General features: G+C 41.9%; 1 protein-coding gene across 1 annotated transcript in view; it reads right to left on the bottom strand.

The window, feature by feature from the left end:
* Positions 1–19368, bottom strand: part of ZCCHC2 (zinc finger CCHC-type containing 2) — a 49295-nt gene that overhangs the window by 11356 nt on the left and 18571 nt on the right. The window contains exons 5-11 of the mRNA XM_030868116.2: positions 16413–16525; positions 10502–10596; positions 7601–7684; positions 5604–5661; positions 3374–3509; positions 1857–1921; positions 1375–1469 (exon numbers count right to left, since the gene is read on the bottom strand). Coding sequence (XP_030723976.1) covers positions 1375–1469; positions 1857–1921; positions 3374–3509; positions 5604–5661; positions 7601–7684; positions 10502–10596; positions 16413–16525 — 646 coding nt within the window. The remainder of the gene's footprint in view (positions 1–1374; positions 1470–1856; positions 1922–3373; positions 3510–5603; positions 5662–7600; positions 7685–10501; positions 10597–16412; positions 16526–19368) is intronic.

The following is a 19368-nucleotide window of genomic DNA, read 5'->3' as shown; positions in this document are numbered from 1 at the left end:
GATATTCTTCTTCTTTTACAAACTTAAGAAAATGGTGGAGTAAGGATTCAAACCCACATCTGTCTGAGATCAAAGTCCACACACTTCTCTGAAAATATGAAGCTAAAAGGGAAAGAACTGTTACAAGCTTTTTTGGCATAGTTCCCAAATCATGTGAGAGACGAGAGAGTGATGTCATGAGGGTGGTATATATTTGACAGGAATTTCAACTATAGAATGACCTGATTTAGTGTGTGCTTTAGAAGACAGTGCAGAAAATGAACCAGAAGGAGGAAACAGACAGGGAGGCCTGGCAGAAGCTATTTCTAATCATCCACTGACAGAGAACTCTTGTCTTCCTTATTTTAGCTTCTCCCCCTCCTTTTAGCTGCCATCACCACAGGAAACCTCAAAGATACTGAAGTGTTACAATATACTCATAAACATGGTTTTTTCCCATGTCATTTTCCCCCCAAAGACAGCTCAGTTAATTAATTCAATGAGTGGGCCAGATGATTTTAGAGTCAAAATGCAACTATATTTCCTTATCAATATTAAATCTCTCTAAACAAATAGCTAGTTTAAAAATGTACTCCATTAAGAAAATGGATATATTCTGGTTATTTATGTTGCATCACAACTGAAGGTACTAACATTTGAATAAAATTTAAATTAAATCTTATTTGTAGGGTCAGCTGTCAACATATGTGTTAGAAACAGACACGGACAAACACTTTCCTAGAGGTCTGTGAGCTTTTATTCTTTTTTTAAAAATCTTTACTATTAGTGGTGAAGGTAAATGTAACACAGAAAAGTTACCAATGAACCAGCACAAGGGACATTTCTCAGTCAAATGAACACAAAATCTTTCACTTAAAAATAAAAGAACCTTAAAATAATGGTGGGTAGATGGAGACCACACAAATCGAGTACAACGAAAATCTGAGGGTCTGAATTCCCCTGAAGTCCCATAAAACTCCACAAAGGACAGTCATTAAAACATGAAAAAGTCAACAAGATTTCTATAAGTGACTTTACACAAGAACGGGTACAGGCTTCCACGAGGGTGGAAAGACCCCGCAGGTCCTGCAGCCCCTGCTCTGGAGCAGGGATTGGCTGAGAAGGAAACAATCGAGGAGACTGCTGCTACCAGGGGAAGGAAGAGGTGCCAGAGTGTCACTGTAGCAAAGGAGAAATTTACCTCCGTGGCCGAATCAAATTTCCTGCATTAAACAATTCTGAAGTATTAATGGAGTTAATTCAGAAATCACTATTCTCATCAACGCAGGAAAAAAAGTGTTATCAGGCTTTGACACAACAGCCTAATACCTCCTGCAATAGGTACCCTGCTAAATATATTTAGGTGACGTGTATTTGAAAGAAAAACACCCTTACCTTTCACAGAACCACCGTGGGTGTGCTGAGGAGCGGAGATTCGAATACCATTTATTCTACTATTCAATCTGTTGTCAGTTTTCTTAATTTTCTCCCTAAGCCGAAAGTATACATGTTACCCACATTGTTTATGAGTCCCTAGAGAACAACACTAAGTACAGTATTAATAAAATTCCCCTCAAATTTTTTTATAATTAAAAAAAAATGTTTAGTAAGGTACAATGTAAATCCAAGATTCATCCTTTAGTTTACAGGGCTGAGAATTTTGCCCCTCCAAACTGAATATAATATTTGACAATAGCTTTATTTTTATCACCTGCATGTGTTGATTATTTAGAACTGAAAAAATTAAGTCCAGAGTAAAAATATAAAGAAAACTAATGGAAAAATACTATTTATACTACATACATTAAACATGCCCATTATCAAATGTTGTCTCCTCTTACCAATTTCTGTTACTGGAAAGATTAAATTGCACCTACTTTTCTATTTGTGACTTTCCTTTTTTCTTATTTATTGAAGATAAACTTCGTTTTTCAGTTGAATGCTAGGGAAAAGAATAAAAAAAAAATCCGACTAAAGCGAGACCATACTCGTGTAGGTATCCTCTTATTCTGATAAAAAACATTAAAATAATGCAGTCCCAGTTGTATATTCTAACACGTTTTTATTTCCAACCTCTTTTTTGAAGTTACCTACTTGACTCACTAAAATCTGCATATTCTGACAAATACTTAATATTAATTATGAGTATAATATTTATTTCGTAGTTTGCTTTTAAAATGGATGTGTATTTTTTCTTCTCATCACAAAATAAAGCACAATCAAGTAACCGGTATTTGCTATACGTTTACTAATATTCTCGTAAAGTTCAGGTTGGTAAAACTGCAACACACAATTGCGTCAACTCTAAGAATAAAAGGTGCTAGCGCTGAAGTAGAGGGGGAAAAAGTATAATCACATAGACCTAAAACTCGGCCATTAAGTAAGCATGACTCCGATAACACACAATTCCTCAAAGTATGCTTTAATGCTTTAGTTCGTAAAAACACATTCCAGGAAAGGTTAACATTTGGATCTGAGTGTTGGCCAGTAATAAAAATCAATTTTCTAGAGAGAAGGTGGCTCTCTCCATAGCTGTACCAGTATCTCTCATGTATCTGTGGTGCCATGTTACCTAAACACACTTGAGAGCATTCTGTTCTCTGATTACACCAACTCCTAAAAACCAAGTATTTCCTAAGTACATTCAGGATTTGCTGGTAAACTGGCCCAACAACTCATGAGGGAAGGTCCGTTTCAAAATTCACATCACCAATAAATAGCAAGACAGTGACTGAAATGTGAATAATTCAAAAGCAAAAAACCTGGCATAACAATGCATCCCTAGTGAAACATTTTAGGCATCACAATAAAATGTACTAATATTTTTGAGCAATAAAAGTAATACAGGGCTTCCCTCGTGGCGCAGTGGTTAAGAATCTGCCTGCCAGTGCAGGGGACACGTTCGAGCCCTGGCCCAGGAAGATCCCACATGCCATGGAGCAGCTAAGCCCACGTGCCACAACTACTGAATCTGCGCTCTAGAACCCGCAAGCCACAACTCAGCACACGTGCCACGACTACTGAAGCCCGTACGCCTAGAGCCCGAGCTCTGCAACAAGAGAAGCCACCACAACGAGAAACCCGCGCACCGCAACGAAGAGTAGCCCCCGCTCGCCTCAGCTAGAGAAAGCCTGCACGCAGCAACGAAGACCCAACGCGGCCAAAAATTAATTAATTAATTAAATTTTTTTAAAAAAAAAAACCAAAGTAATACATATACACTTCTTCAGGTCACAGAGGAGCTCAGATCATGTACACCAATTAACTTTGAAACATTCCTTCATTTCTTCTTACCAGATACACTATCTGACATAATAATGCTTAAAGAACTCGACTCTCATGCAGTGACAATGCTTGAACAGTATGGCACGAAGACAAAACAAAGCCCCCGTACCTGGTCAGCTAAGGCCACACAGTGCTCCGGGTGCTGAATGGTGGTGCAGGTTTGCTTCCTCCAATCCATGATTCCATTCTGTTCAGAATACTGCATGGTGAGCCCATCCAACGGAGAACAACTTGTACCAATAGTGCTATCAAAAGAAGAGTTCACGCAAGTATGAAACTCTGTCTTCAATCAGCTAACCTTCTCATCTCATAATGAAGAAGCTATACTAATCCTTTCTTCAGTATATTAGTTTTTTATAGAATGCCTAGCAACAGCTCTAAGGAAAAAAGTCTACTATAAGAATAAACCAGTTCATACCTCTCTTACCTATTTAATAATTAATACCTGCCTCTGAGGAGGTTGACAACAGAGGCACAGTCTGTCTTTAGACTCATCCTGCACCACGCACAGCTGGGGTAACTCCAATCTCAAGAGAACCACTATGTACTGTGTGTGTCTGAGGCAAGTGAAGGGACAGGATAATGTGACTGAAAACCAAGAGAAACACACAACAGAAACAGACTCAGAGAGAATCCAGAGAATGAAGTGATTGGACACGGACTCTGAATTAACAGTGCTTCACATCGGTCAAGGACTACAAGACGACGGAATTTTGGAAGAATACTGGAATATATAAAAAAAGAACCAAATTTAAATTCTAGAACTGTACAATAAACTGAAATTAAGAACTCAATGGATGGAAACAGATGAAAAAAATCACCGAAGAGGAAATTTGATCATGAGAAAATAGACTGGAACACAGAGGAAAAAAATGTGGAAAACAAAAAAAATTTGAGAGAACACCTAGGACATGGTGAAAAGTCTAACCTGTAAGCATCCCGAGCCTCAGAAGAGGGAACAAGAGAACAGGCAGACGCAATATGTGAAGAGAGAATGGCCTGGGCTTCTCTAAAACAGAACTGTATCAAACTTCAGACTTAGGAAGCAGAACTCATTCAAAGAAAGCTACAAATATATCATAGGAAACTGCTGAAAACCAGACAATGGGAAAATTCAAAAACACAGTCAGTTTGGAAAAGCACACTAACTTTCAAAGAGCAGCAATAAGATTGAAGAACAGTGTCCACTGTCCACAGTACCCACTGTCCACTGTTGCCCCTAAAAGCAGAATCTGGGGATGACACAGTTGATGTGGGAGGTGATCCAGAAGTGGGAGCAAGGAGTGGGGAGAACGAAACAGGAAAGGAGGAAAAACCAGCGTGTGGGTCCATTAGTGAGGCTGCCGCTATGAGCGACAGAGGCTCAAACCAGCTGGGACCTCCCAGAATTATCTCCCCAAAGGGCAGGAAGCGGGAGCTCCCCACCAGTTGAGGGCTGACCCCTGGGGCAAATTAACATGCAGCTCTGAACTGGGCTGGTTCAAGGGCTAAGCAGGCTCATAGAATCAGCGCGGGCCCTGAGGCAGGAGGCGGACAGTCACGAGGCAGGGCCTGCGGAGGGACGGTCGCAGTGTGAGGGGGGTTAGAAGTCACGTAAATGATTTTATGTGGCTTGCAGCAGAAATCAAACTGGGCTGAGAGGATATGATGTGAAGGACCAAGGGCACTAGACCGGAGACAGCGACACTGGAGCTTCCGAGCACTCACAGAAAGTAACTGCTAGCCTGGAGCCCTATGTCATATGAGCAAAAATGTCTTTCAAAACTGAAGGCAAAATAGACATTTTTTCCAGATAAAAACAAAGTGATTTCATTACTGGCAGATATGATGACAGGGAATTCTCAAGCGTTCCTCAGTTAGCAGGATGCTCAGGCACACTGGAAGGAATGAAGAACAGTGGAATGGTAGAAACCTAAATGATTAATGCAAAAAGGTTTCATGAGGTTTAAAACAGAATTAAGATGCATGACAGCTACAGTTTATAAGCTGGGAGGAGGTAAGTGAAGTTACAGTGATCCAAGGTCCTCACATGGGAAATGGTACAAGCACAAATATCAGACCTTCCTAAGTCAAAGATGTAGAATAAAACCTCTAGGTAACCATCAGAAAAATCGAAAAACAACGTATGGAGAACTATCAAGGCTAATAGAAGAGAAAAACAGAATTTTAAAAAAACGCCCAAAAGCAAGAAAGGAGAGAAAGGAAAACACAGAAAAGGTGAGACAAATAACAAGCGAACAGTAAACCGGCAGAATTATAGCCAAATACACCAGAAAGTAAAAGTGATGCTGATTTAAAAACACACAAAGTCATTCATGTTTTAGGAACTAGATACCTACTTCACAAGGGGATTTTTCCCGGTATGTTTCTTGTGGATTATGGTGTGCTGTAATACATCTAGAGTGGAGGAAAAAAACAATTTATTATACCATATGCTTCTACAAAATCCAAAAGGAAGACACAACTAATGTATGTAACCATAACAGTGTTGACAGACCACGTAGAGCACTTCCAAGCATTTTTCACAGAAAATTCCTTAAAGAAACAATTTTTCAAAGGCACAGTAATTTCCTTAAATATCCTCTCAAATATGTTCCACCTAATAGCAAAATCAATTTTGTCCAAGACTACGAAATTTGACATGAGCATTATGCTGCAAAACCACACATTCAATTTCAGGCTCTTTTTTAATCATTAGAAAAAAAAAGAAGTGTCTCAAATATCAAAACACCACATGTTAATAAAACCAACACCCATGTACCCACCTCCCAGGTATCTCTGTATTTGCCTCTTTTTATTAGGAAAGGAAATATCCCAGAAACAACCGAAGGCCTCCCTCCATTCCATTCGGCTCCCTCCCTCTACGGAGGTTAACTAGTTGAAATAATCTAGTGCATGTTTTTATTTTAACTACCCCTGTGTGTATTCAAACACACAGTGGTGCTACATGTTTGAATATACTATAAATACGCTTTATTTTAATTGCCACCTAGCATGAATGTACCACAATCTATTTATAACTTTATTAACATTTGAAACATTTGGGTTAACATCCAAGTACTTGCTGTTACCCATAAGCTGCTGGGAGAGCCTGAATCCCTGGCCCCTGAACACACGGACGACAATTTTCATAGAAGCAGAACTGCTGGATAGGAGCATTAATCACCTCCAACTTCACGAGAGTGTCAAATTTTTGTCCAAAATAGTTGTACCAAGAGTTGTACCAATTTAAATTCCCATCAACAGTAGATGAGGATTCCCATTACTTCATATCTTTGATAATGTCAGACTTGAAAATGGTTTGTCAATCTGATGAGTGTGAACTAATCTCTCATTGTTTTTTTGTTTCTTAATTATTTTATTTATTTATTTTTGGCCGCATTGGGTCTTCGTTGCTGCGCGCGGGCTTTCTTTAGTTGCGGCGAGCGGGGGGCTACTCTTCGTTGCGTGCACGGGCTTCTCATTGCGGTGGCTTCTCTTGTTGCAGAGCACGGGCTCTAGGCACACGGGCTTCAGTAGTTGTGGCACACAGGCTCAGTGGTTGTGGCTCGCGGGCTCTAGAGCACAGGCTCAGTAGTTGTGGTGCACGGGCTTAGCTGCTCCGTGGCATGTGGGGTCTTCGTGGACCAGGGCTCGAACCCGTGTCTCCTGCATTGGCAGGCAGATTCTTAACCACTGCGCCACCAGCGAAGCCCCTCTCATTGTTTGTTTGTTTTTTCTTTTTTCTCATTGTTTTTAGTTTGCATTTTCTGGACTACTCGTGAGGCTGAACCATTCAAGTTTCTTCTGTGAGAACTGCCTATGTTTATCTTTCCCCATATTGTTGACCAGACTGATTTTCTCAATGATTTTTAGAAGAATCTATAGTCTGGACGTATAGTCTTTACACCTGTACATATCCTGCAAATGTCCTCTGAATGGTAACCTCTTGTCACTTGTTAAGCTTTCATTTAGATTAGAAAGATCTCCACTATGGTCATGCTCTGGCCTGTCAAGAAAGCCTTCTCATCCCAGACTATTAACATTTAAAAATTTAAGTTTTACATTTTACATATTACATTAAGTTTATATATGTTGCAAATAATTTGTTATTCATTTGAAATTTTCTGGGCCCAAAGAAGTAGGGATCTAATTATATAACTTTTTTTTTTGACTGGAAAGCCAGCCAATACCATTTATTGCATATTCTTTCCCCACTTTTCTGTAAGGCCACCTGTCACATTCCAAGTTCCCATATGTCTGTTTCTCAGTTCCTTAACCTGTTCTAACGGTTTGTTTACCTATCCCTGTGACAACATCACGCAGAAGGACTTTATTCCAGTGAATCAGCGTTTACCTTCTTCTTGACTTGAAGCTTCTGAGCTGTCTTCTTTTAAGTGTTCTAATATCTTAGAGGTCTTCAGAGAGGATTGTAAGTTATCTGCGGGAAGTATTAAATACCATTAACTTTTAGGGAAAATTATAATAGTGAGAAAAACAAATATAATAATTACTCTTCTCCCACGGAGGATGAGAGTGGAGAGTTAATGGTAAAGAGAACATGTCTAGTAGTTAAGACTTTGAAGAAAGCTAGAGGACATAGCACAAAACCCTGGACTGGGAGTGGGGACCCTGAAGCATGGAGCCAGCTCTCCCCATAAAAGCCACAGGAGTGAAGCAAGCTGCTTCACGTCTGCCTGCCCCCGTGTGCTCTTGTGCAAAATGAGGAGATGGACTAGATTAGTGCTTCTCAGCTATCTGTGCTGTGTAAGGTTTTTCAGAATCTCCAGTTTGTGTGGATCGCTCCTTTTATGAAAGACAGTATAATGTGGCAACGTCAGATTACTCCCAGCGTCTCCTCTCTGTTCCTGTTCTTCTACCATAGACCAGTGACCAGCAGTCACGGACCAGCACTGACCCATGGAACCCACTCTGATGCACTGGATTACGTCTCCATTAAAATACAGACCAGTAGGCTTCTGGAGGTCAACATTTTAAGTCATTCAGGAGTTTAACATTTGTTCTCTCAGCTGTCAGATATGGAATATTGCTCTCTATTGCGGGGGCAGGGGAAGTTAGAGCTGTCATTTCTTAAAAGAGTAAGTGCAAATGAACTTTGCCAATGGTGTGTTCTTTGGAGAAATAATTTGAACATCCTGACCAGATTTTCCACAATCTCAAAACATGTCCTTTACTTTATTTATTTATTTATTTATTTATTTTTTACGGCACGTGGGCCTCTCACTGCCGTGGCCTCTCCCGTTGCGGAGCACAGGCCCTGGACGCGCAGGCCCAGCAGCCACGGCCCACGGGCCCAGCCGCTCCGCGGCACGCGGGATCCTCCCAGACCGGGGCACGAACCCACGTCCCCTGCATCAGCAGGCAGACTCCCAACCACCACGCCACCAGGGAAGCCCTCAAAACATGTCCTTTAATACACTATTTTGATTTCACAACGAACTGATACCTTAAAATCTACCAGCCTCTTTAGCATTGCTCATGTAATTTAGATACTGCCAAACTCTGCAGACGGGTTTTCTGTTATTTATGTGTGTACTACTCACTTGGGTACATTTTCCTAGGCAGCCTGCTAAAATCTGAATTAAAAGCTTAAGTTCATGCTTCAGTGCTTTTTTAGAATTAGACAGACGCTATTTATAGATATTCATTAAAAACCACACTTGGTTCAAGTGAAAAGCACTGACTGTTAAATCTGTTATGACTCTAGAATGATCAGGATTCTCTTTTCAAAAAGCTATTGCCACTATTCAGACATGAATTTAAACATGGAGTTGTTCATCTCGTCTTAGTCATGAAGAGTCATTAATTCTAGTTGCTACTTTTTGTTTAAATTGTTTAAGAGATATATACATACACACAAATGATTAGAAAAACTAAAGGTTAACCCCTATGTTACAATAAATATCCAATCATACTATTTTTTTTTTACCTTTTTTTTCTCCCACTTCGAACTGAGGAAAAATGCATTTTCTTTCCCCTCTAGATACAGGGAGACATGGCTTTGTTGAAAGCAGAAGGAAAGATTTGAAAAACAAGAAAAATACACAGCGACTTGCCACAGTGGCTGTGCTTAAAGTTAGCAGAAATTCTCCTAAAGCACACATCGATGTTACTGGCAAAATATTTGTTAAAAAAGGCAGCTAAGATAGACGTGTATAAAACTAAACTCAAGGTAGACCATGATGAATGCTGAAACATGCAGGCAAAACCAAACCACAGGAACATAAGAGAAATCTAGGGAATCCTCACGAGGTGTTATTTCAGTTGGGTCCTGAAACAGGTGTGATTTTAACAGACTGTAACAAAAGATGGGGTGCAGAACGAGCCAAGACCCTGGGACAGGAAAAGGCAGGGAGGGTGTCCTGAGTGGCTGCCAAGCCTGTGAGCCCGAGAGAGGCGAGAGGCGGCTCAAGGGGCTCACGGCAGGGCTTGAATTTCACAGCAAACGTTTAAGGTTCTAAATAGAGGATTAACAAATTGATCCCCGAGACAAGCCCAGGACAGGTTATAGTACAGTAAGAAACTAGAATCTGAGAGAAGTGAGGCTTTGCACAGTCTGTGCATGAAAAAAAGACCTAACTAACAATGGGATTGGTGAGGAGGGGTAAAAAGGATGATGTCCTTTGTCTGGCATGACTTGGCCTTTAAATGACTGAATACAAAGAGGAAAAGTGAAAAGAGTAAGGCCAGAGTTTCCAGCCTAAGAGGCCGGGGAGGTCATTATGGGAACAGGGGCACATCATGAGAGGTTATCCATCATGCAAGCAGCACTGCAGCATCTCTACAACCTGTAAGCCAGATCTCCCAAGGAACTTGAGGATCCAGTATGCCCACGAGTTTGAGATACTTGGCCCTTGCCTTGGAATCAGTCTGTTTTGTGACATTAGCTTTTTTTTTTTAATTTTTTACTTTTTACTAGAGTGTAGCTGATTTACAGTGTTGTGTTAGTTTCTGCTGTACAGCAAAGTGAATCAGTCATATATATACATACATACACTCTTTTTTATATTCTTTTTGCATATAGGTCATTACTGTTTTGTCACATTAGCTGTTGTAAGTTATTTTCTTTAAAATTGCAGTGTAAAATTCACTAAAAACTACAAATGTTTCTAATTTTGTATGCCACTATTCCTTGACCTTAACTAAAGTGACAATCCCATACAAGATGGCATGGTAAAGCAAGAAATCCAAGCAAGGAAAAGGCCAAATTTCTACAGAGAAGCAGAGGGACACTTACTGAGGCTGTGTAGAGGGTCTGATGATATGGACTGAAAAAAGCTGTGTACTTTCTGATTCTGTAGAAAAGCTCGTGATGAAGTTGAAAATAGCTGCCTGCATATAAAAAGAAAAGACATTCATTAATTTCATGTACTATAAATCCACGAGATAGTTTAGATTGTAAACAAACCCAGTGGCAGTTTAATTCAGGTATAAAAAACTGTTTTCCTAAGGAAAAGAATATTATTTGCTAATGTATTTCCCATAGGAGGAAGTGAATAAAAGACTTATTTACAAGAATCTAATAAACAGGCTTATTTTTAATTTTATATAATCTAGTGGTAATGCTTCAATTCTAACCAACTATGTATTACTTCAGCCTTTTACCCAAGTGGTCCAATAGTCGCCTTTCTGCTCAGAAAAACAACTTCAGTTTCTTTACCCTTCTTCATAGGTGTTACTTTTCATCATTTGGGTGTACCATGAAGGCACCTTCCCACAGTCTGAAAGTAAGAGGTTCGGAAGTTCGGGATGCAGGAGTTCTGGAAACTACGAACGGAACGCAGCGGCCAAGTTAGTTACAAGTATTACTACAGACTAAGGTATGACTGATGATTCACCTCAATATGTATCATACCATAATTCTAAGCTGTTATCTTTAAAAAACAGCTTTCCTCATGCTTTACTAATGTCATTAGAAGATTCCAACTGGAGGTCTTCCCTACAAAAGGGACTCTGCAAAAAGGGGCATAGTTACAGCACAGTCTAATGCAAAGTTTACTTGGGATCTGAGTACCAGCTCAATCGCTTAAAAGCTGAATCACCCTAAACAAGCTATCTGGCCTTTCAGTTCCGATTTCTTCTTAGGGAATATACTAACATTCTTCAAGATTATGACACTCAAATAGTATACGCATATTAAACTGTCACCCTGCTCAACATCCAAACCCCCTTCCATTACTTTTGAACATTTTAAATGCTCATTTAAAAATTTAATTCTTAATGTCTCCCCAAGGTTTTGGACCTATCATTCAGATTAGTTATAAAATCATCAAAATACCATATCAAGAGATGACCCTTATGGACCAAAGTTGCCTTGTGCATTAGACAAAATTGCTTCTTGGTTCTCAAATGTGGAGGTAAATATTCAATAGGAAGACAAAGGGAGGAAATGAAGAGATGGAAGAGAAATTGAGATACAAAGTGTGGAGCTAATCTAAATTTCCAGGTCTGAACACATTACCTAAGGCTGAGGATTAAAATCCAAAGGCATCTACTGCCCAGTTACATTTACAAACCAAATTAACTGGTCAAAAGTACAGGCATATCCAGTATAGGAAAACCACACCTGAGATAAAGGCAGGGGCTTGGCTGGAATCAGACTCAAGTCAGGGTTCATTGCTGCATAACCACAAGATGGCAGTTATACCCAACTAGAACCCAAAGTGGCCATAAACTACTCAAGCAATCAAATAAGAAAAACAGGATTACATTTTTTGTTTGTTTGTTTTTGTGGTACATGGGCCTCTCACTGTTGTGGCCTCTCCCGTTGCGGAGCACAGGCTCCGGACGCGCAGGCTCAGCGGCCACGGCTCACGGGCCCAGCCGCTCCGCGGCATGTGGGATCTTCCCGGACCGGGGCACAAACCCGTGTCCCCTGCATCGGCAGGCGGACTCTCAACCACTGCGCCACCAGGGAAGCCCAGGATTACATTTTGACATAACAGAAGTCATCCAACCCCAAATGTACATTTCAGTGCCATATCTTCATTTTCCTAATTTACAGTGTACTTGGAAGTAAATGCAGTATGTCCTGTACCAATCCAATCTCCACTTCACTTATAAATTCATTACCTACCTCTCGCTTTCATTTCTGCCCCTCCTTTATAATTGCTACATTTCTTAAATGAATTATAGCGATACTAATCTAAAATTCACAAACTGACAATAAGTGTCCTAAAATCCAATTAACGGTGTTGAGACCACAGGCTAGCCATACAAAAGAATCAAAGATGTTTTTAAAAGGAAGTCTTACGAAGAAAACATTTTAAAAATATAACTTTTGAAGAGAAAAAGTCTTTTCAAGCTGGACACAAAACCCTGAACCCGTAAGAGAAAAGACTGATAAATCCAACTACATAAAAATTTAAACCTTCTGCATGGTCAAGAAATGACAAACAGTGCTCCTTTCTTTTATCTAACAAATAACTCTTATAAATTAGTAATCAATAAAAAAGTGAAAGCGACTGAAAAATTCATTCACAGGAAAGTACAAATGGCCACTCAAATACAGATTAAAATGAGATACAGTCTTCCTTTTTGAGAGACTGGCAAAGATGAGAAGCTGAGAGTATTTATGTCTGCTGAGGTGTGGAGGAGATGCAAAAACAAGGCTTCTGAGGGTATAAAGTGCTACTGCCTCCTCAGAAGTAATCTGGAAGTACCGCATATTAAAAAATGCACACTGTACTTCTGACCAAAAATTCCAATTCCAGACATTTCTCTTACAGAGAAGTGTGTTAAGAAACATATATGTGGACAGTCACTGTAATATTCTTGTAGCTTTAAAATATTTAGGAAGAACCAAAACAGCCATAAAATACACTGATTAGTTTAATTATGGTACAACTAAAAATGGAACATTACGTAGCAAATAAAAAATGAGGCAGCAATCTTTTTTACATGTACTGATGCTTTACCATGTCCAATACATTTAATGAAAAGACTAAGTGGCAAAAAAGTGTGCAAAGGAGATTCATTTGCGCAAAGGAAATACACACAAATACACAAATTCAGGGATGTGTACGTGCACAGAAAATTTTTGGAAAGGTATGTAAGTTTTTAATGAAGGCCACTTCTAGTGAGTAGACTTGAAGAAAGGGATATTAGGGACTTTTCACATTACACCTTCCTTTGCATTCTCCACAAATAGCTTGAATAACATCTTTAGAGTAAAAAGGCTATACACACACACACACACACACACACACACACACGAGATCATATGAGGAGAATCCTAAAAGGTATAACAAGGAGTCCAACACATACTTCTTAATTGTGGTGTTGGCCAAGAGCCAAATTTCTGAAAGTGGCTCCTTGTGGAAGTATTTTTTTTCCCTCTGAAAACCTCAAACTTACGAAGTTGCAAATAAAGAGAATTTTCTTTCTAAACCATAAATAACTGACCTCTGCTGCCCCAACACCGGGTGAAACATGAGTATTCCTACAAAGACATTCTCCTACAATCAAAATCAGGACGTTAATACTGATAAATCGTGACCTCCTAACCCCCAGACACCAGTTAAATTTTGCCAATTGATCCCAAAGTATCCTTTTTACCACAAAGACCCAGTTCAGATCCTGTGCTGCATCCAGCTAGCCGTGCCATCTTCTCAGCCCTCCCTCAACTGTCCTGCCTTTAAGAGGACAGCGCAGATATTTTGTGGAATGATCACAATTTGGGTTTGTCTGCTGTTTCCTCGAGATTAGGTTCACAGCAGGAATATCACAGGAGTGAGGCAGTGCTCCTTCGGTGCTGCCTACTGTGTGGTAGGCGATCCTGAGTCAAGTTCACTCTCCTGGATCCAAGTAGCATCTGTCAGACTTCTCCACCCAGGGTTACTCTCCCTTCTTTAGAAGTAAGAAGCTCTGGGGAATGACTTTGACAATGTAAATGTCCTAGTCCTCAAACATTCAATCTATTCGTTTATTATTTATCTCAACATGGACCCACGGTTTCCTATTTTATTCAATGATACTGTTCTTATTTATTTTGATGTTCAATTTGCTCCAGATTTGACCAGTAGGAGCCCCTTCAAGCTAGCCTTTGTCCTGTGACCAAGCCAAACATTCCCTGAGCGCTTCCTTGCTCTCTGGCACGACGGGCTCATCTTGTATTTTTCCTCCTCCAGCCCTGCAATCAGCTTCTCCTCCAAGGAGCCCTAGCTCTGTTCAGTGGAGAACGGAGTTACAAGTCAAGCTCTGGACACCAGGGATGCCCACCACTACTGGGGTGTGGCTGCTTCCAGACCCTTTCAATGACCAGAGTCAGGGAACACACGTGTACACACACAACCACATTTATTTCTGTATCTACCTATATATACTGAAAATCATGAGTCTGCACCGGTATCTTCAATTCCAATGAGACACTCCACGGTTCATTCTGGTTTTCTCCTTTCCATACCATAACTCTCTTCTCCAACAGAGAAACTTGGTTCTCATGATTCTTAATATATACCCTAACTAGGCCCATCCCCCTGTAGTAAGCTTATCTGTCTCCCACTGTCACTGCTTCTCCCTTCGGAGCCCTGAGCATGCGCCCTCCTGACCCCGTCTGGGCCCCACGCCCTGCCGGGCCACCTGTCATGTGTGCACCCTCTGGAACATTAGGCCACGCCTCCCACCACCATGCCGGGGGGGGGGGGGGGGGGGGGGGAATGACTTCCCTCCCCAGAGGCTGTCACCCAGCGCAGACACCAGGCTCGCGCTGCCACCCCCCACCCCCGTATCACAGCTGCACAAGCCCCTCCTGAGCCACCTGTATGTGTGGGGGCCTGGGAGCGCGCCACCCTCTAAGGCGTGCTCTGCGGACCACGCGCCTCCAGCAGCCTAGAATCCCAGCACTGCGCTCACCCCAGAACTGTGCGGCATGACTCTGCCCTTTAACAGGCTCCCCAGGGATGCACACGCCCACCGATGCTTGAGCAGCAGCACAGGGGACTCGAGTTCAGCCAACTCTTCCTCACCCAACCCCACCCCATCTCAGCCCTGGAATGCTCTCTGTGCCCACCCCCAAGAGACCCAGCCCCTCCCACTTCTCCTCGGCCTTCTCTGGGCCCTCCCACTGTGCCCTCTGGGATGCCCGCCCTTCAGTGAATGGGCTGGTGCCTTCTGACTCTAAAATCCCGCCGGCCCGGCCCGCTTTCCTCACAGCCCATTGTGCGCCGGGCTGCGCGGGACGGGCGCTCCCCTGAGGCTGCTCCCCGGCCACTCCACGTCTGGCTCCAGCCTCCAGGTCGCTCTTCAGTCCCTCCACGCCTTCCATCGTGCTCGCGCTCGTAGGGGGGCCTCGAATCGGACCCTCCAGCTCTCTGCTCCGCTGCCTTTTCCCAGTCACTCCCTCCATCTCCTCTCTGGTTTCCCTCATTTGCTTCCAAATCACACCCTAAATCTTGTCATACAATGAAAATACCCTCCCTCCCGGATTTCTGCTTCTGTCCCCAGCCCCACCCCATCCTGAGAATACTCAGGGGGCCTGGGGGCAGCAGGAGGGTCACTGCATGAAAAGGCTCGCACCTCTGCCTCAGCAAGTCTTCCTCCCAGGCTGGGCCCGCTTAGCTTCAGAGGGCAGATCAGTCTCACCTAAGCCTCGACTCTAAGCCACATATGCGCCAACACTGCTTTCACTTATTTTACTCATTAATAACTGCAAGTTTCCAGTATAACAGCATTTGTTTCCTTGGCCGTTATTCCTTAGTTTCTCTCTCCTAAAGGGGGGCCCTCAGAGAGGGATGAGCGCCAACAATGACCAAAACCACACTGCAAACCTCGGCTGCCCTTCACTTTCCCACCCATTAGCCTAATCTTACTCAGCAACTTAAATCCAAAACCATTTCCAAAGTTGAGCTCTTGGACAAGGGCCTCTTCCAATAAATATTTTATGGTGAAAATAAGAGGTTTCACTGAATATCTGCATACTTCAGAAATGATTTTTATGATAACAGACAGCTGAAAAGTACAAGGATATGAGAAATTCGTTTGGTGTCTACTACTAGCCTAGATCTAAATAACACAAGGATAAAAAGTCCATTCTGAAAAGTACTCCAGAGGAGGAATCTCTGTGATCTCCCCTAGAACTCCATCCTCAGCCCCGGGACAGCCATGGCCCAGCCTGTGAGGCTGCCGGGGAGGTGCCAGTAAACCGTTACCTCAGGATGGGCTCCAGGTCAGGGTGCCGCCATTCTTCCCTCTTCAATGAGCCCTGATTCAGGGCTCTTAAGATGGTCTTGTCAAAAGTCTCCGAGGACAACTCCTTTGGAAGCTAGGAAAGAAAAACGGCACGACCAACGTTAAGTTTCTCACTTACTGACAAATATGTCACACACCAGAGGCACAAAAGGAAGATGAATGCCTCCTACTCAGAAATCATCCCAAAGCAGTTCCTTTTCTAAATCTTCCCGAAAGAAAAGCGGCACTGCACAGGGCACCGCGGGGTCCCGAGGGAAGGGGAGGGGCCGAGGGTGCCGGCAGCACTAAGCCTGCTCTGGGCCCGCCGGCACTCCCCTCCCATCCCAGGACACCGCACCAAGGTTCTTTAGTGAAATGGAGCCTTTTGCAGGGCACAGGGAGTATTATTTTTATCCTCAAATAGTATTCTGAAAACTGCGATCTCCGCCTTTGTAGTTACCACTTTTGTGCCTTCTGTATCACGTGTGAACCTCAGGCCATGTCAGACTGTCAACGCTACACACCAAATAAAGACCTGGGTGTGAAAGATGGGGTGAACACTCAGAATCTTACATAAAAAGATGAATTGGAGGTTTAGTAACCTTTTCCTCAGTGTGATGGAGGTGGCCTCAGAGCCATGTACAAGAAATCACAAAAAAATCATCAGTTGACCAAGAAAATTTTTTAATTAAATAAAATGACTTAAAACTTTGTTTTTATTAACTAGTTTACCTACTAAAATGCCTAATAAATTGATCCCTTATAAAACTAATTTTCCAAGTCTTTCAAGAAGTCAAAGTTTTAAATTTGACTTTTGATAACTCGTCTTTGCAATTAACTTGTGAACTGCAGTCACTTTCACTAAAATTAAGAATAGAACCATTAACACATTTATCTAAGGTGCCACAGGAATATAACAATCTATACAAATTTGTCCGTTTACATATTAATGTTTAATTGGAGAACCCAAAGTAAGTATTCTTCTGACAAATAAGCATTTTGAGTCAACAATTCAGAAATGGAAAATTTAACAAAGGTAGCGTAAGTATTACTATTTTAGGCACAGTAAGACTATGGAATCAAGATGTTATCACAGAATGAAGCTCTTCCTGGCCCTTTTATTAACGTGGTAAGGTCAAACACTCTGCTGGCATTCCACACACCCACTGTGTAAATCACATCCTCAGACCACAAACAGGAAGAAACATGTTCTGGATCTACACATTTTTCCAAACAAGGAAATGACCATTCATTTCAGTATTTATACTTTGATGTTATCATTTTAATACAGATTTAGAACATTAGGCATATATCACATTACCCATTTTAAACACAATTTCTCCTGAATATCTGTACACAGCCAAAACCAGCTTCAGTGGAGAAGCTTATTTCAACTACCGAATGACTGATGGCTCTTCTAAACACAGGAAGGTGAGAATATATTCATTTTCACCTGGTCAGTGACTGCTCACGTGACTGGGCAGAGTGCGGATATGCAGCCAGTGGAATTTGCCAACTGATTTATTTTCAAGTGCTTTTACCTTCAATATCCAGGGACTACTTCCAGTCCTAGAGGAAGGCATATTCGCTAAAAATACATGTCTCTTCTATACCAGTCACTCGAACTTTCTCACCTGCCTGGTCTTTGTTCCAGCATACCCAGTCCCCCACCTCCGGGGCCCCGGCTCAGCCACAGCACAAGCTCAGCGTGCTGGAAGGCATTCACACCTCGGTACAAGTTCTTCTTTAAAAACACTGAGGCCTGACGGATAACCATCTACAAAATCTCATTACAATTTGGTTTTTGCAACTCTCCTCATTAATCCATTCATTCATTGAGTCAACATATAGTTCAAACTCCGACCCTGTCCTAAGTACTGTTTCTGGCACTGTGGATACAGCAGTGAGGATGAAACAAGAACCCTGCCTTCATGGAGCTTCCTTTCTGGCAAGGAGAAACAACACAGGTGCCAGACACAGCCGTCAAGGAGCAGCAGGGGAAGGAGGCCAGGATGTGGAGGACAGAGAGGCTACTACTGATATGGAAAAAAGGATTGGAAAGCACTGACCTCAAACTCACTACAGCAAACTCACTGACCCTTCTCACTATAGCAAACTTTAGGTGCAGTTCAACAGCCTCCACAGAAGTTAAAGACTGTTAGTATGTACAGGTTGTCAAGCAGACAGCTTATGCTCTTACCTTTTGTGGATGATTTTAAAAGGAAGATGAAAAGGAAAAGAGACATATGGTAAACTTGAAAGGATATTTCATAATCAGCAATTCATTCCTAGAAGTATGCTAGTTGCCAATTATTTCATATAACCTGATAAGGCATTGGTCCTACGAAAAAACCACTATATTCAGATGTTGGCTAAGTAGGGGGACCATTAATTACTGTGATTCTGAAGAGCAAATTATTTATTTCGGGCTGCATTTTTTTTAAAAAAACACCTAAGCCTTTAGAGAAATTCTGTGACTGAAAAATGAAATCTGTCAAGACAAACAGTAGATAAAGTTTAGGGAAACCCAGAGGAGAGACCCTGTCGGGCGCCAGGCGCAGAGTCACCAACAATATACATCTCAGCAAGGAACCAGGAATAAGGTTCCCCCCCCCTTTTTTTTTTAATGTGGAAAACCATCAATTCCTTATATTGGTAATGTAAGGTAACATAATCTATGTTTAGAATAACATGACATTTTCTACATCAATGTTCATGAAGAGTTGTAAGCCAGCCTCTATATACACGCTTTAATTTTCCTGGTGTTTGTTTTGGTACTAAGGTTTTTGGATTCTGTATACCAGCAGTCCCCAACCTTTTTGGCACCAAGGACCGGTTTCGTGGAAGACAATTCTTCCATGGACCGGGGCGGGGGGTCGTGGGATGGGATGGTTCAGGCAGTGATGCCAGCGATGGGGCGCAATGGGGAGCGGCAGG

The sequence above is a fragment of the Globicephala melas genome, chromosome 13 (genome assembly GCF_963455315.2).
Source record: "Globicephala melas chromosome 13, mGloMel1.2, whole genome shotgun sequence".
NCBI classification, from domain to species: domain Eukaryota; kingdom Metazoa; phylum Chordata; class Mammalia; order Artiodactyla; family Delphinidae; genus Globicephala; species Globicephala melas.
The sequence above is the reverse complement of the archived record's forward strand: the minus strand, read 5'-3'. Positions and strand labels throughout refer to the sequence as shown.